We start from the raw sequence: 27,471 nt of genomic DNA, 5'->3' as shown, positions 1-27,471 counted from the left end.
AAAGCGACGCAGTGCCGAATCGCAAAACCTGGCCGGGTACTTTAGCTGCATTTTGGTCCGGGTATTCTTATGCCAACAATCTTGTCGGGAACCACCTCCTTTCCTTCTCTTCAAACAGCTCAGATTGATTCTCTTACAGACAGCCTTTATCTGCAAACTGTGTAGCTGTGTGCTATCTGCGACCAGTGAAAGTGCCAGATAAAATTGGCTGTACAGCATAGCAGTTTGCAGAAAGAGGCTGTCAGAGAATTATTCTAAGCTGTGTCATGTAGAGTGGGAGGAGAGGAGCTGTGCTGCCTGTGTGCAGAATAGGGATGTCAAGGAGCCCAAGGTGCGTGGCTTGAAGGATCTGGGCCACAAATGAACTTGGGGGGGAGGGGGGATGGGGAACACTGCCATCCCCAACACCTCCCCCTAAATCCAGCCATGTCTATACCACTTATGTATTTTCCACCATTCACAGGAATAGCACAGAGCCTATACTTGTTTACTGTTTAGGCGTGTGTGCCTGTTCAGTAGGCGCAGTCACATCTCCCAGTAGAGGAGGGACAGAAAAAGGGGGCCCCTGCTGGAAAAACAAAATGAGGGAGAAAAGAAATATCAGCTGATTCATGATTTTGGTAATATTTGTTATTTAGCCTATACCATACTTCTTTAAATCTTGTATTCACAAACATGCATTGTCCTAAATCAAGAGAGTTTAAAAACGAGCAACAAGAATTTAACTGTGATGTATATACGAAACATGGTCTTAAAAACAATAAAAACAGACTTCAGTGGCAAAAGTTGTTTAAGGGCCATTTACACACCATTGTTCTGACTGCATACCATTCACAGGAATAAGTTTTTTTTTTTTTTTATAGAAAATTTTATTCAACAGACAACATTTTCCAGCAAAAAGGCAATATACAGGTAGAGTTGTACACTGCGGCTAACAGGAGAAAAAAAATAAAAGATCAGGAAAGAAGGTAAAATGAATTTGAATGGCTGTAACCTATTTACCGCACTCAAACTAAACACATTTCTGTCCTTAGGCTTCAAAAAGGAGAAAAAGAAACCAATAGAAAATGAATGAAAAAAACAACAAAAAAGGGGAAAAAAAAAAACAAAAACAAAAAAAACAGGAAGAAATAAAACTACACACAAGAATATCAACATCAGTGAAAGACTAAAGACCAAACCAACAACGAACCTCCATGTGTTAATTTGTACATGTTCATTAAATATACAATTTTAACTTTAGGTCTGTAGATTTTGTACAAAGGTTTCCTACTAAACACTTGTGAGCATGCCCTCTGTGCTCAAAAGGTGATTAATGACAATGGTGTTTTTGTTTTTTAAATCTGCTTCAACAACTATATATACACACGCAGTTATACACAGATTTTGCCAGCTTTCGAGTGCCTTTCTAAACTTCAAACAAGCAGCGCTGTACATCTTGCTTGTCTTATGTACCTCTACCACCAAATTCACACATTCCCTTGTTTGATAAAACAGAAAGCCAAGTTTGAAGATATTGTGTGGTGCTAATTGACGATTCCCATCCCCAAAAAAGTGCCAACAATGTACACAATGAATTAGAGATTGCTATTTATTAAAGTGAGTGTTTCTGCATTTACAAATGCACAAGGATATCATTTAAAGGGAAATTTGTTGTGAGTGTAAACATAAGAGTTACTAGCTGCAAGGATGGTGGAATAGGAATAACAGGGTTGGCAGGCAGCCAGCCATCTTATGCCTCATACAATATCTTCTATGAACAAATTGTGCCAATTTCTTTGATTTACTGATTCATTCCCACATCCTACTTAATTCTGGCTTTACAGTTACCATAAAATACCTCATTGGCATTCAAGCTTTATAAAAACACCTTCATTTTCTTCAAAAAGGGCAGTCAATAGATACAGAGAAGCCAAACAGAACAGCCTCAACAAAATAAAACATCAGCAGCAAATCCTCTTGCTGTAGGCTTCCGATATAGTGCACGTGTACCAAAGTTCTAGCATTGTTAGAAATGTGCACACACACACACACACACACTTGTTTTGTCCCTTGTCTTGATAAACTCAGTTATGGCGGGTCAGTTATGGATTTTAATTGCTTTTTCAAGGTATGTGTAGCGGCTTCTCTTTGGAGCTTTATTGAAGTGGTCAAGACCTAACCAAGGTCGAGGATGTGACATGTTACCTGTAAAAGATAAAATCATTTATCAGTATAATCTACAGTGAGTAACAATCATCAGTAACACATTCATCACTATAACTTAAAATGTATACCACGTATTTGGTGAGTCAGGGAAAATTTGCTTCCAAAAGCAGAAAAGGATCAAAAATGTGGTTTTCAGGCAAAAAGTAACTCATCTGCAAGGTTTCATTGATCGATGCCCCCCTTTAGTATGGTCTATGTAGCACTCCAAAAACCTATAAAACCATAAATGTACATTCTGCTTAAGGATGCCCTTGTCTTACTTGTTTTACTGGCTGTAGCAGCAAGAACCCCAACAGTCAGCCACTGAGCATATAACCCTTCCGATCCAATCTCTTATTGCCTAGGCCAGTGATGGCGAACCCGTGGCACGCCAAGCCCTGTGGGCACGCCATGAAATGAGGAAAACTCGCAGTGAAAAATTGAATTGTCCACACCGCACCGCAAACTACATCTCCCATAGTTCTGTGGGCTAGCGGTGACGTGCCCGAGTGGGAGTGACAAACAATAAGCACCGGGGTGACGTGCGCACGCTAATTGAATCATAGAAGCCGTCTCATTCACACCTCACCCCCCACCAATCAGCGGCCAGCTGCCGAAATGATCCGATCTGCGCTTCTAATAATTGCTCCGTCCACCACCGCCTCTCAGCCAATCAGTATTACTGTAACCCGCCCTCCTCCTGCAGCCCGCCACATTTTACAAGATGCAGGCAGAGATCAAAACGTGGCTGTGCTGTATTGAGGCAGACAGGAGTGTGCGCTGCTCGGCTCTGTTCCCTGCACTTAACATGTTAGAGAGCCTGCTTCTCCTCTGTCAGGACCAGAGCTGCTGTGACTGACAAGGAGTAAAGCAGAGCAGGCTTTCTGTAATGTCCCCCCCCCCTCCCCCTTCTCTGTTCAGCAGCACGAGCAGGGAGATCAAAGACACACAGACAGGGCTGTGTCCATTCTTTCTCACCCTTCTGCCAGCAGCGGGGGTGGTGATTAATAAAGCAGTGGCAGGACTGAGCAGTTTGCAAAAGGGGACTGAATTGCAGGTAATCATTGTGCAGTAACCTCTAGCAACTGAATTATGGGCAGTAATGTAATGTGTAGTAACCGAATGGTACTGGGTAGTAATGTTTAGCAACCTCTAGTAACCGAATGGTGGGCAGTAATGTATGGTAACCGAAAGCAACATTTACAGAACCCGGCTTGGGGTGCACACCCTGACCGCATGCTGCCGGCCAAAAACTAGCCTGCCCAGCATCTATAAAGGGAAAAAATGATTGGGGGAGGGGGGTGAAATATATTTTTTTACTTAATATCTACCTTAAATCACTTTGCTGTGTATGTGTCAGGTAGGTCAGTGTATGTCGCACCGTGTATTTTGAGCACAAAGCATTCCTGAACCCTGCATTCTGAACAAATTTGTCTGAATCGTAAATTTTTGGTCCTTTGGGGTTAAGAGGGATGATCAGTCCCATCCTCTGTACAGAGACGCTGGCAGGTTTAATTCTGTGTTGGCACTTTGAAAGAAATAAGTTGGGTTTGCGTCGCGGTTTGGGCACTCAGGCTCAAAAAGGTTCGCCATCACTGGCCTAGGCGGTCTGAGTGGAAGTAGGAACCTGTCACAATCAGCTACCCCCGCCCCAAAATACACATTCCAAATATGGTAGAGGAGGAGGAACTTCCCCTTTTGAGTGAAAGTTTGCTTTCAGCATTGGCTATATTTTTCGATTTTGCATCTTTAATTCACTTCGGCCAGCCAGTTCCAAGGACACTGATTTATCGAACAGTGGATACAATGTGGAATTTCACAACTTGAGTCCCCAAGAACTACCAATAAGTCATATTATTTGGTAATTTAATCAGCTTAATCAACTCAGTATTTCAGGGAATCTATGTTAGAATCAGACATTACATCTAAAGTCAATAGATTACTCAAATACTGCACTGGTACAGTGCCAATCTAAACGTGTCTTGGTAAGCTCCCATGAGGGAAAAAGACTCAAGTATACAGTTCTTCCTGAAATAACATGCTCAGTTCGGTGCATATTAAACAGTTTTGCTAATAAACAATTAAAATAGGATTTTCAGGCATAGTTATGGTTTAAATTGTAATTAAAAATTATTAATGTTGCTACCAAAGCAGAAGGAAAGCATTATGGGGGGCCAGGAAGCAAATGCCAATATTTGACACTTCGAACTGCCAAACAGATTTTAGAGGTTTTACTACTGACAACGGGCCATTTACATACACATGCCAGTAGGGGTGCAACGGATCAAAAAACTCACGGTTCGGATCGTTCCTCGGATCAGGAGTCACTGGTTCTCCCCCACTGTAATATCCACATCTCCCCCCCCCCACTGTAATATTCACATCTCCTCCCCCCCACTGTAATATTCACATCTCCCCCCACTGCAGTGGTGTCACTAGGGTTGGTGTCACCCGGTGCAGAAAAAAATTGTCAACCCCCCCCAACTATAGTCCCCCCTCAGTAAAGAACCCCCTCGGTGCAGACACCCCCCCCCCCAGGTAGATGGGTAGGACAAGACTTCAAAGTGCCCAGCCTGGCCACAATAAAGGCACAATCACTCCCTCCTCCTAAGGGCTCTCTCATCCGCAGAGAGATGCGTGAAGCCCAAGTGCATGGGTTCATCTTTACAGACCGGCTTGGTACCAGGAGGCATGGGAGGTGAGGGAGACAAGGGTGGGACTGCAAACCTCGGAGACAAATGTACAGGAGGCTTCTGCAAGCGCTCCTTGAGAGAGTCTCTCTCAGAGTCTGGAGTCAATGAGGATGGCAAATGTGATCAACTTCTCCAGCTCAGTGGGTATATCTCATCCTTGATGTTAACCGAGAGACCATGAGAAAAAGCAGCCACGAAGGCCTCATTGTTCCAAGCAACCTCTGCTGCCAGAGTACATAATTCAATGGCATAATCGGCAACCATCCTGGTACTCTGATGGACATGAGGCACTTTGCAGCAGAAGCGGAGCGTGCGGGAACGTCACATACCCTTTTGAAGGAAGCCAAAAATTCTGGGTAACTCAGGACCACGGGTTTTTGCGTCTCCCATAGAGGGTTTGCCCAGGCCAAGGCTGTCAGAAAGCAAAGATATCACGATACCCACTTTGCTTCTGTCCGTGGGAAAGACCTAGGGCAGCATCTTAAAGTATATCTCAACCTGGTTGAGAAACCCTCTACACTGAACTGGATCGCCCACAAATCGCTGGGGAAGCGGAGCGGAACGAGACATACCTCTTAAAGAGGCAATACTCGAGGCGGGTGCTTGCACAGACTACAGGAGCGGCCACAGTGGGAGACTCTAGATGAGCCACGCGGCTCAGGAGCGCCTGTATCGCCGTAGCAAACTGATCCATGCAGTGATCCAGGTCATCCAATCTGGAAAAAATATTAAGTGGATTGGCTGCATCTTCTGAATTCAATCGCTTCAGCATCCAGGAGGCCCAATTTCACCAGAATTTCTACGGTGATTATGGCCCTCTGGAAGCCGTTATTGTCCCGAGTGGAGCAGAGCTAGTGCTTCAGACGTCCATCACCTTCGTTGCCGCGCATGCGCCATTCATTGTTACATTTTTGCTACAGTATTGTGACCGATAAGTGAAGCTTTGCACAAGGCCTGAGAAAGAAAATAATTTCATTACACAAGGAAGGGGACGGTTAAAAGATCAGCCAAGCTCTACTTATTGTTAGAATACTGCAGCAAAAGTGATCCAAAAGTTTAACAAAAAAAGACAGGACTGCAACCATCTCACAGAGAAGTCCACAGAAGCCAACAGCCCAAGAGGAATGTCTTCTGATAAGAGTTGAAGAAAAATCGGCATGCATGTTCACTGCAGTTAGCCAAAGAAGTAGAAAGCCAAACTGGTGTAAATGTTTTCCGTCACACAATACGGCTTACACTGCAGAGGAATGGCATGCATGGGTATTGTCCACGAAGGAAGCCTCTCCTAAAGCCCACCTAGAATATGCTAGGGCCCGCGCTATAAAATATGACTACTGGGACTCGTGAGGCATACAAAGAAAAATGCATAGTGCCTACAGTGAAACATGGTGGTGGCAGTGTCCTTCTGTGGGGCTGCATGAGAGCTGCTGGTGTTGGGGAGCTGCATTTCACTGATGGTATCATGAATTCACAGATGTACTGCTCTATATTGAAAGAAAAGATGCTACCATCACGTCGTGCCCTTGGTCGTTGTGCACTTTGCCAACAGGACAATGATCCAAAACACATATCCAAGGCCATTGGTGCATTTCTGAAGAACAGGGTGAATGTGATTCAGTGGCCAAGTACTGTATATGTCTCCTGATCTGAACCCAATCGAACACCTATGGGGAGGTCTGAAGAGAAGTTGAGCATCACGGCTCTAAAAGAAGGTCGTTCTTGAAGAATGGAAAAAGATAGATGTTGCAATAAGTCGCCAACTTGTTCATTCCATGCCTAGAAGACTTGGTGCTGTCCTTACAAAATACTAGATGTCGTTTTTGTTGTGGGATCTATTCATTTTTGCATCAACTAATTTGAGTAAAAACTGAAGATTTTGTAATCCAAGTTATATTAACCTTACTTTCATGTGATGAGCTAAACTATTCTATAAAATTGTTTTTTCAAAATTGTTCTTGGGTTCATTGAGATATTGATTAAAATCTTACTTTTCAAAAGAGGTGTGTGTACTCATTTATACTGAGCATGGTATATGTGCTTTGCTCAGATTCCATGACGAGGTTTACAATCACTTTAATTTGCTTGACCATCATTAGTAACAAAAAAAAAAAAGCAATACATTTCTACAGAGCCATTTACTAAATGAGTAGATGTTCACTTGCCAAGGTGCATGCCAACATCACAAAATGATATACACAGTGTAGCAACTCGTTATCACCCAGTCACGTGCAAGGGTAAACAGAAATAGGATTTTGGCATGTACGTTATTGAAAGACTAAGCACAAGAATAAAGTTAAAAACGTAACTTTGCAATGTGAAAAAGGATTTTTGAACTTACTGTAAAATATATTTATTGGAGTTTAGTGAAAGACACAGGAATGTAACCCTTTGGCGCCAACTGCCTCCCAGCCCCTTAAGAGTTCTAAAAGTAGGGAGGCGGACATTCGGGTCATGTGACTGTTGTGATTGGCTGTCACATGGTTGGAAAAGCTGTATCGGACAGCTACTGTGCTGGGAGCACACTAAGCACGGTAGAGATGGCTTACACAGGGACCGCATATATCCCTACAGGGACAAGTATAACCCTTCCTATACACAACATGAGTTTGATAGAAAAGCCTAACCAAAGCAAAGAAACAATGGAGTAGGGCCAATGTCCCACAGTGGACTCCAAGACAGATTTTAGAGAATGTACAAAAATCACGTTTTGTCCCTTGAAAGAAAGGGGAAATTAAGAGACTACTGAGATATCAAAATGTGATCCAATTGAGGGGAGGGAAAAAGCAATAAAACACTAACAGGCTCAAAAAGAACAGAACTAGGGATTGCCTGCAGTTCAAAGGGCTTCCTGAAGAACCTTCTATTCCGAAGCTGGCATCAAAAGAGGCCTGAACACTTGGTAAAACTTGGAAAGTTGTTCACACCAATCTGACTCCCAAGACGATGAGCTTCAATGATGATCTGTCTGAGGCACTGAGAAATTAATGAACAAGCAGCTGGCTACCCATAACCGGGACCTTCAGGGATGGCAAAAACAATTTGTCTTTTTAATAGAAGCAGTGGCTGTGAGACAAGACATGCACAGCACAAAACACAGGTAAAAGGCAGAAACCTCCTCGGGAAGAAGGCTCTAGGTCTCCGCATCACCTCGTCTCTTTGTAAGACCAGAACATTTTAGACACCGGTCTCACAGAGGTGAATGTAACCTTGTGAGTGAGATTGGAAAGGGGGTTATACCAAACAGGTTCAAAAAGTATTTTTTTCCAAGTGCCAAGAGAACAAAACTCAAACCCCACAAATTGAAGAGGAAGAAAAATCTGATGGGTTTTACTTCCTCTATTTCCCTGCAAAGGTAAGGCATCGCATAGTAACCCATTATATGTTACTTACCTGAAACCGAAGCCTGCGATGTCACCCCACTAGCAGTAAGCGCCCATCTTCACCCCCCTTCCTTCCGGGGCTGTGAACTCCAGCTCTGTGATGTCACTCCTACGCATGCAGTCACAGAATGACCCTCTTTAGAAACGGCACAATCGCTGTTTCTAAAGTGCGCCTGCGCCATAGACATGGCTCTATTGTAAATATCTCCTAAACCGTGGAGGTTTAGGAGATATTTCCAGCACCTACAGGTAAGCCTTAATCTAGGTTTACCTGTAGGTAAAAGTGGTTGTACAGGGTGTACAACCACTTCAATGTGGCTGTACGAACAGGGCGCCACATGAGAAACCCTGCACAAAAGTCTGAGAATGTTAAGCTAGAGGTTTTCACATCGTCTCTCCGCAGGGATGTAGTCCCAAGGGAGGGGGCGAGCACAGTGACTAACCCCCCAGCCAGAACGGCTTGGATGATGGGGGTAAGCTTAATGAGGAGGAACAGGAAATGAGAAATTCAGACAAAGAAAAAAACATTTTAGAAGGGAAATCGAAGGAAAAGGTTATTGAACCAACAATGCACTAGCTTACAGGACCCAATTTAGAAAACCAAGCTTTACAACCCCTTTAATGTTATATCTTACACTAGGATGTTATCGGTTCCAAGAGTAAATATATCCGGATAAAACAAAAACTGTCTTTATTTCAGGTTGCAAAAAAAATTGATTTTCTATACCCACTGTATCTGTCGCTTCTGTTGCTACGGAGATTGCTATAGGCATAAGACGTTTTGGGACCACTATGGGCACTGTGGAGGAAATCAATTAGTGTTCTAGCATAAAAAACATGGCATAATGTGCATAGGGGTTTCCAAAGCAACCTAACAAAGTGGGGCCATAAAAACAGGCATGTGTAATGGATTGCATAGTGATAAATCAAAATGTTTAAGCATAAAAAACATGGTGTGATATGAGTAGGGGTCTCCATAGCAACATGTCAACAAAGCAGGGCCAAAGGAATTGGCAGTACATCATGGCACTCCATACCCTATGGAACACTGGTCCAATGCCTGCCCAGGAGACGGGACTTTGAATTAAAGAGGCTGTTGAGTAAACAAGAGATTCTTGCTGTATGTAATCTGACGGCACTCATCCCGCCCCCTCCCTGAGATGGGCATTGATTAGGCTGAAGATTGGTATTAATCAAGCTGCACTGATTGGGCAATTTTGAGGCTGCAGATGGGCACTGATTCCTATTACAGAGGCCGCTGAGTAAAAAGGAGATTCTCGCTGTATGTAATCTGATGGCGCTCGTCCCATCCCCCTCCCCGTTCTCTCCGAGGCAGCCCAAATTGCAGTTTTGGCGTATAACACGCACACACTATTTGCAACCGATTTGCAGGGTGAAAAAGTGAGTGTTGTATGCCAATAAATACAGTACAGGCGGTTCCCTACTTACAAACACCTGACTTACAAACAACGCCTACTATAAATGGAGGGAGACAACAGGAAGTGAGAGGAAATCTACTCCTAGGAAGTGAAATTCTCTCCTGTAAGAGTTAATGTGGGAAAAAGGTGTCTCTGCTGATGCGTGATCACCAATCCTTGTTTTCCCAATAACCCCAAATTTTCAAAATCCAATTGTCATTGGGACAGAAAGTGAGGTAAAATCTTCTGAACAGGGGCACAGACAGCAAAACAAAATGTTACAGGGGTGATATCCAAAAAGCTTAAAAATAGATTTTTGGGCAGGAGCTACACTTAAAAATTTACCTGTTCCAACTTACAGATTCAACATAACAAGCCTACAGTTCCTATCTTGTTTGTCCCCCGAAGACCACCTGTGTATATATATATGTGAACTTTCCATTGCTATCTGGAGATGTGAATACAAAATCACTGAAAAACAGCAGAACATGGACATGGAGAAGTGTGGAGGATTGAGAGAGCTTTGGTTCCCCTTGAAGTGGAAGGTGCACGTTGACCCATTACATTTATAGGTCAAATTATAAGGTGAGAGCATAGTGTTGAAGGTGGCGGAGCACGTGGGGAATCACATCTGAATATTGGAGTGGTGTGGAACACAAAGAACTTGGACTTAAATTGGACTGTATTATATTTCTCTATATGCATGTGATATTTTAGATTTTAGGTTATATGAAAACCATATATAAAAATGTTAAGAATTTTCAGTGCACAAGTTGATTTTACGTTCAGATTATTTTTTTATGATTGAGGTTTTTTGAGCAGTGCTACAATTTTTTTGAGTTTATCTACCCGTAGGTTGTCAGCTTTGCAGGGACAACCGACTGGCTTAAACTTCCAGGTTCCTCACACATCCATGTCTTCTGCAACGCTAAGGTGTCCAGGACTCAACAGCCTGGCATGTGTCGTGAGGATCTTACAATACATTGTAGGGTGACACTTGACAGACATAATCTAGAACCGGATTTCTTAGCTGTCACCAAGTCCAGGGACAGTATGGTTTTTGGTGTCAGGTGAATCAGTCTATTCAGAGACCGAACTGACTTGTTCCGTAATGGCAGAATGTGGAGTTGTAGGGGTCTATAGTGGAACTGAGCCAATTGGACTGCCTCGAAAGTTACTATCCCAGAACTCTAGTGCAGAAAAAGGAATCTCTGGCAACTCCTAGGAGTGGAAATCTGTCAGTTTTTCGTGGGAAAGTAAAGGCCCGTAGACACGATCTGATTTTCCAACAATTGGTTTTGGCAGGGATTTTATCTTATAATCCGACTGTTTGTACGCTCCATCGGACAATTGTTGTCAAAATTTATGACAACAAATGTTTTAAAGCATGCTCTCATATCCAATCGTGTGTACACAAGTATCCAAAGTACAAACATGCATGCTCCGAACCAATGCTAACCATAGCACATTTGCAGAAGTTGCCTAAAAACGTAGCGATAAAGAGCTGAAAAACCACGTTGTTTTGTGTATATTGGCTGAAAATATTGTCGTCTGTATGCATACCAAGTTCACGGCCAACGCCCTTCGCACAAAATTCCACGGATTTGTCTGATTGGTTTTCCCTAAGATTAGGTGAATTAGCGTTTTGCACGCCTGGAGGGATGCGAAGGTGTCCAGATACCCCCAGTCTGTGTTGTCTATGTCATTGATGTCAGGGATCTCTCATCAAACATATACAACATAATAATATGCCCTATTTCTATCATTAAGTCACCGTGTGACGCCTGGCCTGCGAGATGGTTCTTCAATACATACTATTGTCTAGGATAGAATTGGTTGTGCACGCCCGGAGGGATGCGAGTGCAGTATTTTTTAGCCTCCCCCGGGATTTTGTATTCGATAGGCCATTTTTTATTTTTGTTGTGGTTTTTCTGGTCTATAGAGCAAATTATTGGGGCCATCCAGTGCTGGTAAATCATAATGCGAAGCTCCATCTGTTTTATTCTGTCTGTTATGCCCAATGTGCAGCCTAAACGGCACCGCGGCTGCTTTCTTTTCACCTTTTTAATTTGGACCAATGAGTAGTCTCCTCGAGACTACATGTACCATCATGCATTAGTGATCGGGCACTCCCCCCTGAAGACGTTGTACCTGACGAAACGTACGTCGGAGGCGGACCCGATCACGTGACGTGCCTCCCTGCCCGTGCTAGCTGACAGCTGGGACGCCGAGCCGTGCTACGGAGCCAGCACCGCACTAGACGACCCTGATACGTACCGCACCGCAAGGTAGCGGTGACACGCCTGCAGCCCCAGTGCCGGGTAGGCACTTTTAAAGTAAGAGGCCATCTTTGGCCAGTGTACCTTGTTTTTTCTATATTTTTTAATACCATACATTTTTAGCAATATCACACTATTGGCATCTCCATTGCCTTTTTGTTTGTTTCATATCCTATCTGGAATCCCTGGTACCGAGGTTCAAAATTGGTTTTCCTGTCCGATGTGTATGCAGGCACAATCCTGCATAAGTCTAACAGACTATTGTTTAACTATAATAGTCCAATATTTCCGGTAAGCGCATCTGTTTGCTTCAACACCATTAGAGGGTGATTAGGAAGATTGGATTTGTGGTGATGGCTTTCCTCTCCTTTTTCACATAAAGAAAACTCAAGAAAGAAGATTTGTTTATATATGTGTGATGCATTGATTGAACACATTATTGGGACTATTTATATAAAAAAAATTTGACACAGAGACACTTCTGAATTTCAAAAATATATTTGTATTATATATTTTGCTAAATAGTTATATATCTACAACTATTTTTTCACAGGATCACTTTGGTTTAATATTATTTAGTATCACTGAGTGTTCTAGCGCCCTCCACATTTTTTCAGCAGCTTTACATAGTTTAAACAGAAGCTTAATGTTGAATAGCATAGGAAAGCACCAACACTCCTGTCGGTATTGGCCCTGACTGGGAAAGAAGGAAACTGGTCCTAGATACCATATGCCAAAGAAATGAGCTGATGAATCCACCAAGAAATAGAGGATTGAGAAGCAACCTGACTCTTACAAGGACCATAAGGCAATGCAAACAGAGAATTGAACTATTGGGGGGGGGGGGGATATGGGCTAAAGATGAGTGAAGAACCTCTTTAAGATCAGAATAAAAAGATGGTAACAATGTCCTGACTGAGGCCTCAATATTACCTTACACTGGTGAAGAATCATGAAAAGGTTCCTTGCAGGAAAGCACAGCCAACTCCGAGACACTTTAAGCTAAGGTAGTGGCAACGGAAAAGGAGCAATAAGGACATCTCTCAGAGAGGCTCAAAGGAAGAAGACTGTAAAATAGACAAGACCAAGTTAAGGTCCCATGAAGACCGCACACAAGCAGAACACTTCCTGAACAAAAGCCTTTAACCAAGCCGCAAGATGCGATAGGTCTCTGAAACAGAATGGCCAAGGTCAATATATGTCCCTTGATTATACCTAAAATTCAGAGACCTCTCCACACCAGACTGAAGGACAGGTGAGAAATGAATATTACCAGATGTAAAAAAAACGTCCATGCATGATGGTATAACTTACTGAATGTTGACTTTCTAGCCTTAGGGAGGGTAGGGATTAGAGTCAGAAACGCTCCTTTCATTTAAAACGTGGTCTTGATTGCATGGCTGTTAAAGCCCAACAACTTTAAGATATTTCGATCTTCCTTGTGAAGCAGGTGCAGCCAAAAAAATCACTGGAATGCTCCCTGCCTCTATTCTGCGCAACAGGTGACGAAGAAGCGGCAATAGAGGGAAGGTAAAGATCAGGGAACACCGATATCAAGTAGTCACTAGTGTATCTTGAGGACCCCTGTCTTGGGATAGATACAAAGCTATCCAGTTAGTTGTTAAATCAGGATGCCAAGAAATCCAAATTCAGTGTTTCCCAAAGCGAAATTAAAGCCCTATTTCTTTTGAAATAACAAATATGTTCTACTTGCCTGCTCTGTGCAATTGCTTTGCAAAGAGCACCCTGGATCCTCCTCTTCTTGGATACCACACTGGGGTTCCTGGTTCTTCCCTGGTAGCCCCACAGCAAGAAGCTTGCAGCTGAGGCACCAAAGCTGGCACGCTCCCGAGCTGTGGCTCTGTCCATTCACACACAGAGCAGCGGCTCAGCCCCACTCCCACCATCAATGGTACCCACTGCTGTCAAAAGCCAATCAGGAGTGCGAGTCCTTGAAGAGGCAAGGCCTTTGTGGACATCCCTGGATTGAGAGGGGTCCAAGGTAAATATTAGGGGGGGGGGGGGGGGAGGGGCTGCTGTACAAAGGCAGTTTTTTTATCTTCATGCATAGAATTCGCAAAGGTAAAAAACATTGTGCCTTTACAACCACTGCAAAAAGATCTCAGTAAACAACTTGGCTGAGGGGCATACCCTCCTGGATTTAGCCAATGGCTGAGAAAGTCCGCCTGCCAATTTTCCATGCTGGGAATGTACATGCCAGAGGGTCAGAAAATGCAGTTCTGCCAAGGACAAGATCGAGGCCGCTTCTTCCAGATCAGTGCAACCATGTCCCTCCTTGATAATTGACTTATGCCAAAGTAAGGTATTGTCCAACTGCACCCTGAAAGGCAGACCCAAGAGGTAGACCGATCAGAATGGCCCAAAGTTCCAGGATGCCGATTGTCAACCTCTCAGCCTGATAGGCTGGCATTGGTTATTAAGCCCTTCCTATTCACTGGATGAAAGGACTTCCAGTTATCTTGCATCTGCATGGATGTCAACCACTCCAGAGCTTCCCTGGTCTTGGGAGTCAGAAACATTGGCAGATCAAGGGACCGCCAACTTCTGTTCCATAGGATATTAAACTGCATGGCTCTGGAAAGAATCTGAGTCTAAGAAGCCGCAAAGAAGGTAGCTGCCTTCTTCCTCAGCACCTTCATGCAGGCCTAAATAAAGGGACTTTAATGCCCTCAGGGACTCCATCTGATACTGAAGCCGTCGAATACTAGGCTTTTTTTTAAACATTAGATTGATGGCTCATTTTGTCAAGGGGAATCGGGTCGTTTTTTTTTAAATCAAAGCAGTTTTAGAGAGCGTTCTTCTCCGCCGCTTCCGGGTATGGTCTTCGGGACTGGGCGTTCCTATTTGATTGACAGGCTTCCGACGGTCGCATACATCGCGTCACGAGTAGCCGAACGTCGGTGTGGCTCTATACGGCGCCTGCGCACCGACGTTCAGCTACTTTCGGAAAATCGTGAAGCGATGTATGCGACCATCGGAAGCCTGTCAATCAAATAGGAATGCCCAGTCCCGCAGCCCATACCCGGAAGCGGCGGAGAAGATCGCTCTCTAAAACGGTAAGTACTGCTTTGATTTAAAAAAAAAACACCCGATTCCCCTTGACAAAATGAGCATCAATCTAATGTTAAAAATTAACTTTTCGGGTGAACCTCCACTTTAAGCAATCAAGTGTTAAAACCAAGGGTAATGGAACAGTAACTTAGACAAACCTCTCCAGGACTTGTACCACCTGCTGGACTTTTGACATCAGTTTTTGAGCTAATTGCTCCCTCAGAAGCAAGTCACTCAGATATATACGCCACAGTGGGGATGGACTTGGTTCTCAACAACCCCAGCACCAGAGCCAACAACTTGGTAAACACTCTGCGGGTATGGACAGGCTTGCCAGTTAACACCACAATCAGAATGGCCATCTTCAACTACAAATTGCTCTGCATGGCTGGAAAAATCACCATGTGGAGGTAGGTATCCTATATATCCACTGATGCCTGGAAGTCCCCTGATGAAGTGAAACAATTACTGACCAGGTGAACTCCATCCTTTATTTCTGTACTTCCAAGAACACTTGAAAGCAGTAGAACATTTACTTAATCGTGTTACTAAGCTAGGAGATGTACAAAAACTCTTTAGTTTGGATTTAATAGATTTAAAATAAAATAAAAGTATATTACTGGTATGGAGGTGAGAACTGGGTTAGCCATGGGTGCAACGTTTGCTCCCAGTATGGTCAATTTTTATATGGCCAACTGGGGAGAGGGGGCACAATTTTTGACCAGTTAGGACCAGCAGACCTTCCAGGGACTCTACAGCCCTTCAGGGGGATCTAGGTCCTGGACCTGTAGAACACCTGCCAGTGTGGTGACTGGATATACTGTACGCCAGAGATTGCTGCCCACAGAGTCCAGCTCCAACAGGCAGATATCACAGGTCGCCCCCACACTTGTAAGCCTGGTTCAGGTACAAACCCTTTTGACCTGCTGGCGGCAGATCCAGATAGTGGGGTGTAAGGAATAGACTAGACATGACAGGAACAAAGTCCATGTGATCTTCGGAGAGACACGGGGAGGCACACCAATTACCAAAGAACACTAGCACAAAACTGAGGCTTAGCTGCTCAGAAGGGATGTGCCTGGGTGATTCTTGCCTTTTTTGGCTGCATAACCCAAGTAGTCATGAGTATTAACTCTTCTGAATTGTGATGTACGCCGCACACAGATGTACGTCTGCAGCATGGCACAGGCAGGCAAAAGGATGTATATACCGTATTTATCGGCGTATACCGCGCACTTTTTTGCCCTGAAAATCAGGGCAAAATCGTGGGTGCGTGGTATACGCCGATACCCGCGCCGACATATACCGAGCGCAGTACACTCGGGTATAGTCGGCCAGTCTCGGCTCCTTCCGCGCTCACGTCCTGGACGTACAGGACGTTAGCGCGAGAGTTGCCGAGCCTGCCAGACAATACACGAGTGTACTGCGCTCTGTATATGTCGGCGCAGTATTCAAACTCGGCGCGGGAAACGAGCGGGGAGGACGCCGCAGAAGGACGCCGGACGCGACGAAGAGGACACCCGAAGCCGCAGACGGTACCCGGACCCGACGAAGAGGACACCCGAAGCCGAAGGACGCCGGACCCGACGAAGAGGACACCCGAAGCCGCAGACGGACGCCGGACCCGAGGAGGCTGCCGCGCAAGACACCAAAACTAAGTACAAAAAAAAAACGTTTTTTTCCACAGGATTCGGGCAACTTTAGGGGTGCGCGTTATACCGCGATAAATACGGTATACAACCCCTTTAAGAAGACGGCATTGTGCACGCGCCGTGACCGCGGGTCCCGTGGACATACCCGTATTTGTTTCTCACAGTGGGAAAGAAGGGAGAAATGCTTATGTAAACAAGCATTTACCCAGTCTTCCTAGTGACAGGACAGTGACCACAGCTTCCTGTAATCGGAAGCGGTAATCACTGTCCTGTCACACACAGCCCACCCACCTACAGTTAGAAGCACTCCCTAGGGCACACTTAACCCCTACAGCGTCACCTAGTGGTTAACCCCTTCACCGTAATTTTCACAGTAATCAGTCAGTGCATTTTTATAGCACTGATCTCTGTAAAAAATGACAACGATCCCAAAAAAATCCCTAGTAAAAAAATTTTTTATAAAAATTCCATAAAACTATCCCCTATTTTATAGACGCTATAACTTTTGCGCAAACCGATCAATAAACGCCGATTACGATTTTTTAACTAAACATATGTAGAATACGTATCGGCCTAAACTGAGGGGAAAAAAAAGTAGAAAATATTGCATTTATTAAAATTGACGCTCTATTTTTGTTTATAGCGCAAAAAATAAAAACCGCAGAGGTGATCAAATACCACCAAAAGAAAGCTCTATTTGTGGGGAAAAAAAGGCGTAAATTTTATTTGCGAGCCACGACGCATGACAGCGCAATTGTCAGTTAAAGCGGCACAGTGCCGAATCGCAAAAAGTGGCCTGGTCTTTGACCAGCAAAACAGTCCGGGCTTAAGTGGTTAAACATTGTGGACATGCAAGTGAGCATTCTTATTGTTCAGAGAGGTCAGAGTCTGCCTAATTACCTGCAAGGGACATCCTTGACATGGGTTTCCAGGGCAGCTCTGAAAACAAGCTGTCCCCTGAAGATCAGAACACTTTTTACATACATTTCTCCAGCCCAGCAGTTGAGCTTGTTCTTGTGTTTACAAACACAGAGGCTGCAAGCATAAGGGTGCATTCACACCTGAGTGTTTTCAGCTCCTAAAACGCTCATCTCAAAAGTTTCTAAATGCCCAACAAGCAAAACCCCATTCATTTCAATGGCGCCTATTCACATTAGTTTACATACCCTGGCAGAATTTATGTTTTCTTGGCCATTTTTCAGAGAATATGAATAACATAAAACTTTTTTCACTCATGGTTAGTGTTTCGTTGAAGCCATTTATTATCAATCCACTGTGTTTACTCTTTTTAAATCATAATTGCAACAGAAACTACCCAAATGACCCTAATCAAAAGTTTACTTACCCCAGTTCTTAATACAGTGTATTGCCCCCTTGAAAGCGGTCTTCCAGCCAAAGAATTTTTTATTTTATTTATTTTTTTAATAAGAACACTTACCTGTCCAGGAAGCCCGCGATGTCGGCCCCCCCCAAGGCTGATCCGCCCATCAGATTGGGTGCCGGCGCCACCATCCTAACTAAGGGAAACAGTCATTGGAGCCTTGCGGCTTCACTGCCTGTCTTATACTGTGCGCTGCGCTCTGTGATTGGCCGACTGTCTTTTGGGACACACCGGTCCCAGAAGACAGCGGGCCCCATTTCCCAGGAGACAACGCGAGGGAGGAAAAAAACGAGGAGCTCCTCGGTATAGGAAGTGGCAGATTAGGAAGCCTGCTTAGCAACAGGTGTTTCTGGTAAGTAAAACTTTTTTTTAAATTTGTTTATTTTTTACAGATTTTGAGAATGTTAATATTTTTTTTTTTTTTTTTAGGGTGGACCTCTGCTTTAACATCAATGACAGCTTAAAGTCTTTTGTGGTATTCATGGATGAGGCTCTTTATCTTCTCAGATGGTAAAGCTGCCCATTCCTCTTGGCAAAAAGCCTCCAGTTCCCGTAAATTCTTGGGCTGTCTTGCATGAACTGCACGTTTGAGATCTCCCCAGAGTGGCTCAATGATATTGAGGTCAGGAGACTGAGATGGCCACTCCAAAACCTTCACTTTATTCTGCAGTAGCCAATGACAGGTCGACTTGGCTTTGTATTTTGGCTCATTGTCATGTTGGAATGTCCAAATACGCTTCCTGGCTGATGAATGAAAATGTTCCTCCAGTATTTTTTGATAACATATTGCATTCATCTTGCCATCAATTTTGACCCAATTTCCTGTGCCTTTGTAGCTCACACATCCCCAAAACATCAGAGATCCACCTCCGTGGATCACAGTAGGAATGTTGTACCTTTCATCATAGGCCTTGTTGACTCCTCTCCAAATTTAGCAATTATGGTTGTGGCCAAAAAGCAAAATTTTAGTCTCATCATTGTGCCAGAAGGTTTGAGGCTTGTCTTTGTGATGTTTGGTGTAATTATAAGTGGGATACTTTGTGGCATTTGCGTAGTAAAGGCTTTCTTCTGGCGACTCGGCCATGTAGCCCATCTTTCTTCAAATGCCTTTTTATTGTGCGTCTTGAAAAACAGCCATACCACGTTTTCAGAGAGTCCAGTATTTCATCTAAAAATTATTTTAGTTTTTCTTTGCATCCCGAACAATTTTCCTGGCAGTTGTGGCTGAAATTTAAGTTTGTCTACCTGACCTTGGTTTCAACAGAACCCCTTTTCCATTTCTTGATTACATTCTCAATTCCATGGATATATTTAATATCACTTTTCTGTTTTATACAAGTTTAACTACCTTTTCCCACCGGTTCTTTTGACAATTCTTTTGCTTTCCCCGTGACTCCGAAACGTCGGTGCAGCACTGAATAAAAGATGCAAGGGTCTGTCAGGAGTCCCAAAACTCATTGACCTTTTATACACACACACATTGATTACAAGCAAACAGATCACAGGTGAGGATGGCTACCTTTAAATTGCCATTCAAACCCCTTTGTGTCAACTTGTGTGCATGTCATCATCAGGCCAAAATTACCAGGTTATGTAAACTTTTGATCAGGGTCATTTGGGTAGTTTCTGTTGCCATTGTGATTTAAAAAGAGTAAACACAGTTCATTAATAAATGGCTTCAGCCAAACACCAACCATGAGTAAAAGAAGTTGTTGTGTTATCAATATTCTCTGAAAAATAGCCAAGAAATCATAAATTGAGTGATTTGTCACCTGAAGCAAAATGCCTGAAGCTCAAAAACGTACATGAGCCTGAGTCTTTTTGGGCAGATTACAAGCCGTTTGTGGCCCCATAGACATCAAAAGACACGCTTGACTTGAGCAAAAAAAGGCTTGTAAAACACCTGTAAAAACGCTAAAACATCTCTCCACCCCTAACTTCATCTCCCTCTCCTTGTGCAGGGATATGCAATTAGCAGGCCTCCAGCTGTTGCAGAACTACAAGTCCCATGAGGCATAGCAAGACTGACAGCCACAAGCATGACACCCAGAGGCATGATGGTACTTGTAGTTTTGCAGCAGCTGGAGGCCCGCTAACTGCATATTCCTGCCCTAGTGCTTAAATTGGCTAAATAACAATAATTTAAAAAAAAACTGAAGCTGTGAAAATGCTTTTAATACACTTAAACACTTCTAAAAAAAAAAAGCTGCAAAAAATCTTAAAAACTTCGGAAAACTATACGCTCAGGTGTGAATGCAGCCTGAGCTTCAGTCTCTCCACAATTAAATGATCAGATTGATCTGTAGCCCAACCAGCTAAAGTTTGGCAAAAAGGTCTGGGTTTTTTCAGTCTCTGTAAAGGATGACAGGGAAAAACAGGAGAAACAGGAAGGTCTTAGCAGTCTTGGGGACCCTAAAAGAGCTTAGGCTGGGAACAGAATTGTAGAAGCCACAGTCAAAAACAGCTGCAAATGTTAATATAAACCTGAGTGTAACAGGCGTGGTTCCTCATGTGCCATGACATAAGAGACAACATCAGAGTTTCTACAGCTGGAGACTCCTAATGCCACAGGCAGATCAGATAAGGATTCTGCAGGGGTAGGCATAGAAGCCTACTGTGATCAGAGTCCACAATCAAACGTGCAATCTGGCATAACAGAGGTGAAAAAATCCTGGGAAAGAGCCGAGGAGACTCGGAGGATGGCATAGACTCCAAACAAAATTCCCAGCCATAGTGTCAGACAATACAGGGGTTGAACTGCATGCAGAACCTGAACCCGAGTTATGGAGGCACCTGGGGAAGAGGGAATTTTACCAATCCATCTGTGATCTGATATTCTGCAGCAGGTGGGGGACCAGGTCACTATAGGTGGGGGAAGCAGACAATCTAATTTAAATCTGTGTCACGTGCAGTCAAGAGAACCTCTCTGCTGAATGGAGGGAAAGACGCCGCAAAGCATGCACATGCGACACCACCCAGCAGATGACATCAACCTTCAGCATCAACTCCTTTCTGCAGGAAATAAAGGGGGCGATTTGTAAATTACGCTTAGTCTTTAGTAACAATGCAGCTTCTGGTGGCTTAACTCACATGGTCTGCACACAAAAGTGTGTTTTTAGAGATGCGATCACATCTGAGGCTTTGGCCAGCACACACTTGGTGGCCAACAGTACACTTAAGTCTGGGGAGCAACACAACACAAGGCCAAGTGCCGAAGGTCACATTGCAGGATAGGCCTGCAATCATTCAGTCCATAAGGGTCCAAGAATGGCTTCTAACGCTAGCGCTGAGTTGTCAATCTGGATAAATACATATAGAGCTGTAGCTGAAGTTTGATGAAGAAAAATAAAAATATCAATAAAGAAAGGTTAGGCTTTTCTCAACAGAGCAGGTAAACATCCATTCTCCTTGAACATTTCAAACAACTGATACACGCTGGGAGTTGGCTGGGTTATACCAGCCTGGTTAATTTTTTTGGGCACTGTTAAAATGCTTCTGTAGGAACCATTATAACCCACAAGTCTTAATTCCGTGTCCCTCAAGGAACGACAAGAAAGAACACTTTACAAAGAGAGAAAAAAAAATTCCATTAGTAAATGAAGCCCATCTGGATATCCCTTTAGCTGAATATTAATAAGGAATTGTCCAGAAAATTTTAAAAAATTTGGTAAACTAATCAAGAACATCTCCAATCTGAAGCTCACTACTCACCAGGCTGGGGCTCAAAGTCTTTCAAGTTCACTTCATAATCCTCTTCGTTTATGTACTGATGTCGGCCCATCATAACAATGGCAAACTTGAACTGTAACCAAAAATAGATTTAAAGTAAATGTTAACCCTCGCTGTGCAAATCAGCCCATTTAGTTTAGAATAGAAATGAAAGGCAAAACATTTTTGTATAGACATAAAAAAAAAAAAACACAATATAAACACCTTTTTAGTGATAACATTCCCTCTGATCTCAGCTGTATAAGAGCTTGCCGATTCATAGCTGTGCAGTGGGGGTGTCTCAGAACTAGTCTGATCATTGGAGAGCAGCCTGAGCTCCCAGCATACAGTGCCTTTAAGTATTCATATCCCTTGACATTTTCCACATTTTGGCATGTTATAACCAAAAACATAAATGTATTTTACTGTGATAAACCAACACAAAGTGGCACATGATTGTTAAGTGGAAGGAAAATTATAAATTGTTTCCAATTTTTATTTTATTTTTTACAAATAAATATGTGAAAAGTGTGGAGTGCATTTGTATCCAGCCCCCCGAGTCAATACTTTGTAGAACCGCCTTTCCCTGGAATTACAGCTGCAAGTCTTTTTGGGTATGTCTATACTTGCTTTGCACATCTAGAGAGTGAAATTGTTGCCTGTTCTTTGCAAAGCTCTGTCAGATTGGATGGAGAGTGTCTTTAACCACTTCCATACAGGGCACTTCTACACCTTCCCGCCCAGACCAATTTTTAGCTTTCAGCGCTGTTGCACTTTGAATGACAATTGCGCGGTCATGCTACACTGTACTCAAACTAAATTTTTATAATTTTGTACCCACAAATAGAGCTTTCTTCTGGTGGTATTTGATTACCTCTGGGATATTTATTTTTTGCAAAAAAAAAAGACTGAAAATGTAGAAAAAAAACAACAACTTTTTTTTTGTTTCTATTATAAAACATAGTAAATAAGTAAGTTTTCTCCTTCACTGATGAGCACTGATGGTACTGCACTGACGGGCACTGATAAGGCGGCACTGATGGGCACCGATGAGGTGGCACTGATGGGCAACTAATATGCGGCACGGATAGGCGGCACGGATAAGTGGCACAGATGGGCACAAATAGGAGGCACGGATAGGTGGCACAGATGGGCACGGATAGGCGGCACGGATGGGCGGGACGGATGAGCACTGATAGGCGGCACGGATGGGCACTGATAGGCGGCACGGGTAGGCACTGATAGGTGGCACGGAAGGGCACCGATAGGTGGCACGGAAGGGCACCGATAGGTGGCACGGAAGGGCACTATTGTATGTGTTTTACTGATGGATGCCAATCAGTGCCAAACAATGCCTGCCAATCAGTGATGCCCATTGTGGGCACTGATTGGCATGCATTTTTTTTCAAAATTTTCAGTCTTTTTTTAGTTGTTGCGCAAAAAAAAAAAAACGCAGAGGTGATCAAATACCACCAAAAGAAAGCTCTATTTGTGGGGAAAAAAGGATGCCAATTGTGTTTGGGTACAGTGTAGCATGACCGCGCAATTGCCAAATTGGCTTGGGAAGGTGCGTAAGTGCCTGGTATGGAAGTGGTTAAACTGCAATTTTCAAGTCTCTCAATTGGATTTAGGTCTGGACTTTGACGGGACCATTCTAACACATGAATATGCTTTGATCTAAACCATTCCATGGTAGCTCTGGCTGTATGTTTAGGGTTGTTATCCTGCTCTTAAGTTCTCAGACTAACAGGTTTTCTTCTAAGACTGCCCTGTATTTGGCACCATATAGCTTCCTATCAACTTTGACCAACTTCGATGTCCCTGATGAAGAAAAAGCATGCCACCAACATGTTTCAAAATGGGAATAGTGTGTTCAGGGTGATGTGCAGTGCTCGTTTTTCACCACATATAGCATTTTGCTTTTAGGCAAAAAAGTACAATTTTGGTTTTATCTGACCAAAGCACCTTTTTCCACACGTTTTTACCAATAGCGGTATCGTGAGTGTGCTATTGCTAGAGAAATATCTTATGTTTCCTTGGTGCCCTACCATCTGTGCAATGAGTTGTCTCCTTTCTTTTTCCATGAGCGGTGTCTGTGTGGAGGAGATCCCTCATCTGTGAAGCAGGAGTGTGTCTGTGATTACATCGGATTTCTTATCACTGCACTGAACTGGGTGTTTTTTCATTTGAACCACCGGTGCACATCTCAAGCACAATTGGACATATTTTGTGGATTTGTTCTTATATTGTTTTATTAGACTCAGAGCTTTAATCACTGTTTAGCACGGTTGGCATCATTATTTAAGTTAGTAATTAGCGCAATTATTTACATAATTCACTTTTTTACTCTGTTTGACCCACTACAATATTTTTGCAGCTTTTTATTATTTGGTGATTTATTAATGGTATATTTTTGATTATTTAATTTAGCGCTGTAGTATCATTTTTTACACTAACAGTTGTGCCGTGGACAGATTCTCCCACCTGAACTGTGGATCTCTGCAGCTCCTCCAGTTACCAATGGCTTCTTAGCTGCTTCTCTGATTAATGTTTTCCTTGCCCAGCCTGTCCATTTAGGTGGATGGCCATGTCTTGATAGGTTTGCAGCTGTGCCACTCTCTTTCCACTTTCAAATGATGGATTGAACAGTGCTCCTTGAGATGTTCAAACCTTGGGATATTTTTTTTAAAATCTAGCCCTGCTTTAAACTTCTCCACAACTTTATCCCTGACCTGTCTGTGTTCCTTGGCCTTCACGATGTGGTTTGTTCACCAAGGTTCTCTCTAAAACAGATCACAAATCACAAAACAGCTGTATTTATACTGGGATTAAATTACACACAGATGGACGATTTACTAATTAGATGACTTCTGAAGGCAATTGGTTCCACTAGACTTTGGTTAGGGGTATCAGAGTAAAGAATGCTAAATACAAATGCACCACACTTTTTAGATATTTGTAAAAAAAATAAAAATAAATTAAAACCATTTATCATTTTACTTCCACTTCACAATTGCGTGCCACTTTGTGCTGGTCCATCACATAAAACACATTTATGTTTTTGCTTGCAACATGACAAACGTGGAAAATTTTAACTGGTATGAATACTTTTTCAAGGCACTGTATGCAACTAAGGAACATGATTTGGCATTGTTGGAAGATTGGTCAAAGCAGTGTAAACTGCAGTTCAATGTTTCTAAATGTAAAATAATGCAACTAGGGAAAAGGAATCCATTGAGAACAACATTTGGGGTACAGTGTTGGCAAGCAATAAAAAAAAAAGTTTTAGGATACTCAGATGATTGCAAAATGAGCAAATCGTGTGATCAGGCAGTAGGAAAAGAAAAATAGGATTTTTTGTACTCACCGTAAAATCCTTTTCTCTGAGTCCATGGATGGACACAGCTCTTTAAATCTTGACAAGTGGGTTATTTTCCCTGTTTACAGGAGAGGACTAGGCAGAAACATGTTAAATAGTTAAATACATGTTACATTAACAGAGTTGAACAGCCCCGCCCAGTGGACGGTCCCTCCAGACATAACCCTCCTCGCTGCAGCATGCAGCCTCAGTTCGTAACAAGCAGTACATGCCTAAAAAGGAGGGGTGGGAGCTGTGTCCGTCCATTGACTCAGAGATGAGGATTTTACGGTAAGTACAAACAATTCTATTTTCTCTTATCGTCCATGGACGGACACAGCTCCTTAAATCTTGACAAGTGGGACATCCCCAAGCAGTGTAAAAAACGAGGGGTGGGAAATATATCAATAAAACCATTTTTAATTTCACCCCAAAACAAGCAGAGCTCCTCAACAGAGGAGGTGCAACCTTAAACAGCCGCCGGCAAAAACTAGCGGCCAAAAAAAGCATCAGAAGATGCACTCACAGCAACCATGTAAATTCTGGCAAAAGCGTGAACGGACGAGCAAGTCGTCGCCTCGCACACCTGTGAGACCGACGCATGATATCGGGAATAAAACAAAAAAAAAAAACAAGAAGCACCAATTGCTCTGGTCGAAGGTGCCATAACCGGAAAGGGTTTCCTGCCCCCTTAGAGCATAGGCCTGTATGACAGCCTGCCTGATCCATCGAGAAATGGTGGTCGACAAGACCGCCAGGCCCTTTTGTGGACCAGACACCGACACCAAAGACAGTCAACCGCAAACCACGCCTAAAGTATGAAAGGCAACCTCCGTGGGATGCGCCGGCCGAGGACAGAAAGATGGAAGACAACGTCCTTATTGTGGCGAAAGGCCGAAACCAAATTCGGAAGAAGGAAAGGTCGCAGGCGCACCACCACCTAATCCTTATGGAGGATCAAGCATGGCGGCTTGCAAGACAATACCGCCAACTCAGAAACCCCTCTAACAGAGGTAAAGGCCACTAAAGGGGCCACTTTCTGAGATGGTGTCAAGAGACAATCTCTCTGAAGTTTCCAAAAGGAAGGTTCCTGAAGAACTGAGAGCACCAGAGTTAAAAAAAAAGGGGGAAGAGATGGGCCAAGAGGGGAAAGTATATGACAAACCCCCTGCACACAAAAAAGTACCCACCAGGGAACGGGCCGCAAAAAGGCCACTGAAAGAACACAGCCAAGCCTGAAATCTGCCCCCAAACGATGCTTTAAGCAATTTTCAGATCCACTCCAAGCTGTAAAAACAGCAGGACCGTGGACATCGAATACGTCCGTGGACGTCACTCCATCCCTTTGTACCAAGAGATGTAGGCCTGCTAGGTGCGATGGTAGATCCTCCAGATGAAGACTACAGAGCCCTCAACATGGTTGAGATGACCGCGTTGGACAGACCCCGGTCACTTAAAGTCTGGCTTCCAATAGCCATGTTGAGCAAGTCAGTGACTGAACAACAGGATGAAGTATGGGACCACGAGACAGAGGGACCTCCCGCCAGGGTACCCCCGCTACCAGGCGCCCGATATCGGCGTACCAAGGACTCCAAAGTCAATTTTGGAGCGATGAGAATCATTGGGCTCTCCTCAGCCTCCACTATGTGGGGCAGCCGAGGAAGCAACTACAATGGAAGCAACTGTGGGGTCGCTGATACAGACCCCACAGGGCCACCAACGCGACTTACGCATCTGTACCAGATCACTAGACCTGGTCACAAACTTCGACACCCTTGCGGTGGAGACGAGCGGCCAGGAGATCCATGCCCTGTGAGGCTCACCTCCTGCAAGGGAGCCAAAACACCCCAAGCACAAAGACCAGTCGCTCTGGTCCAGCATCTGGCGACTCCAGTAGTCCGCCTGACGGTATACCTGATGGTAGACCGAAGCCACACCCGTGGCGTTGTCTGGCTGAAACCAGATCGAACGACCCTGCAACCTCCTCGACCACGAGGATAAGCCCAAAATAGTAAGACAATGAACGGTAAGCAGCACCTGGTATACCCAGGCGGTCTCCCACCCAGGCACTAGCCAGGCCCGACCCGAGACCAGACGAGAGCGGGCACATTCAGGGTGGTGTGGCCGTAGGTCCACGCAAGTCCAGCGACTCAGGGCCGACTGGACCCCCCAGGTTCACAACACCCACCACTGGAAGAAACAAACAACTTCCCAGACCGAAGAGTCGGGGATTTCTGTCACCAACTCAGAGACTGACTAGGTGGCGCACCCGAATCTGATGATTTCAGAGACAAGAGATTTTTACCCCCTGGACAGCATTTCCCGTGGAAAACCCGAGTGTGG

General features: G+C 43.9%; 1 protein-coding gene across 2 annotated transcripts in view; it reads right to left on the bottom strand.

The window, feature by feature from the left end:
- Positions 1-1,573: 1,573 nt before the first annotated feature.
- USP7 (ubiquitin specific peptidase 7) overlaps positions 1,574-27,471 on the bottom strand; it is a 507,717-nt gene continuing 481,819 nt past the window's right edge. For both annotated transcript variants that reach the window (XM_040356967.1, XM_040356966.1), the window contains 2 exons: positions 21,774-21,864; positions 1,574-2,187 (listed from right to left, as the gene is read on the bottom strand). In XM_040356967.1, coding sequence (XP_040212901.1) covers positions 2,081-2,187; positions 21,774-21,864 — 198 coding nt within the window. In that variant the 3' untranslated portion in view covers positions 1,574-2,080. The remainder of the gene's footprint in view (positions 2,188-21,773; positions 21,865-27,471) is intronic.

The sequence above is a fragment of the Rana temporaria genome, chromosome 6, assembly GCF_905171775.1.
Source record: "Rana temporaria chromosome 6, aRanTem1.1, whole genome shotgun sequence".
Lineage (NCBI taxonomy): Eukaryota > Metazoa > Chordata > Amphibia > Anura > Ranidae > Rana > Rana temporaria.
The sequence above is the reverse complement of the archived record's forward strand: the minus strand, read 5'-3'. Positions and strand labels throughout refer to the sequence as shown.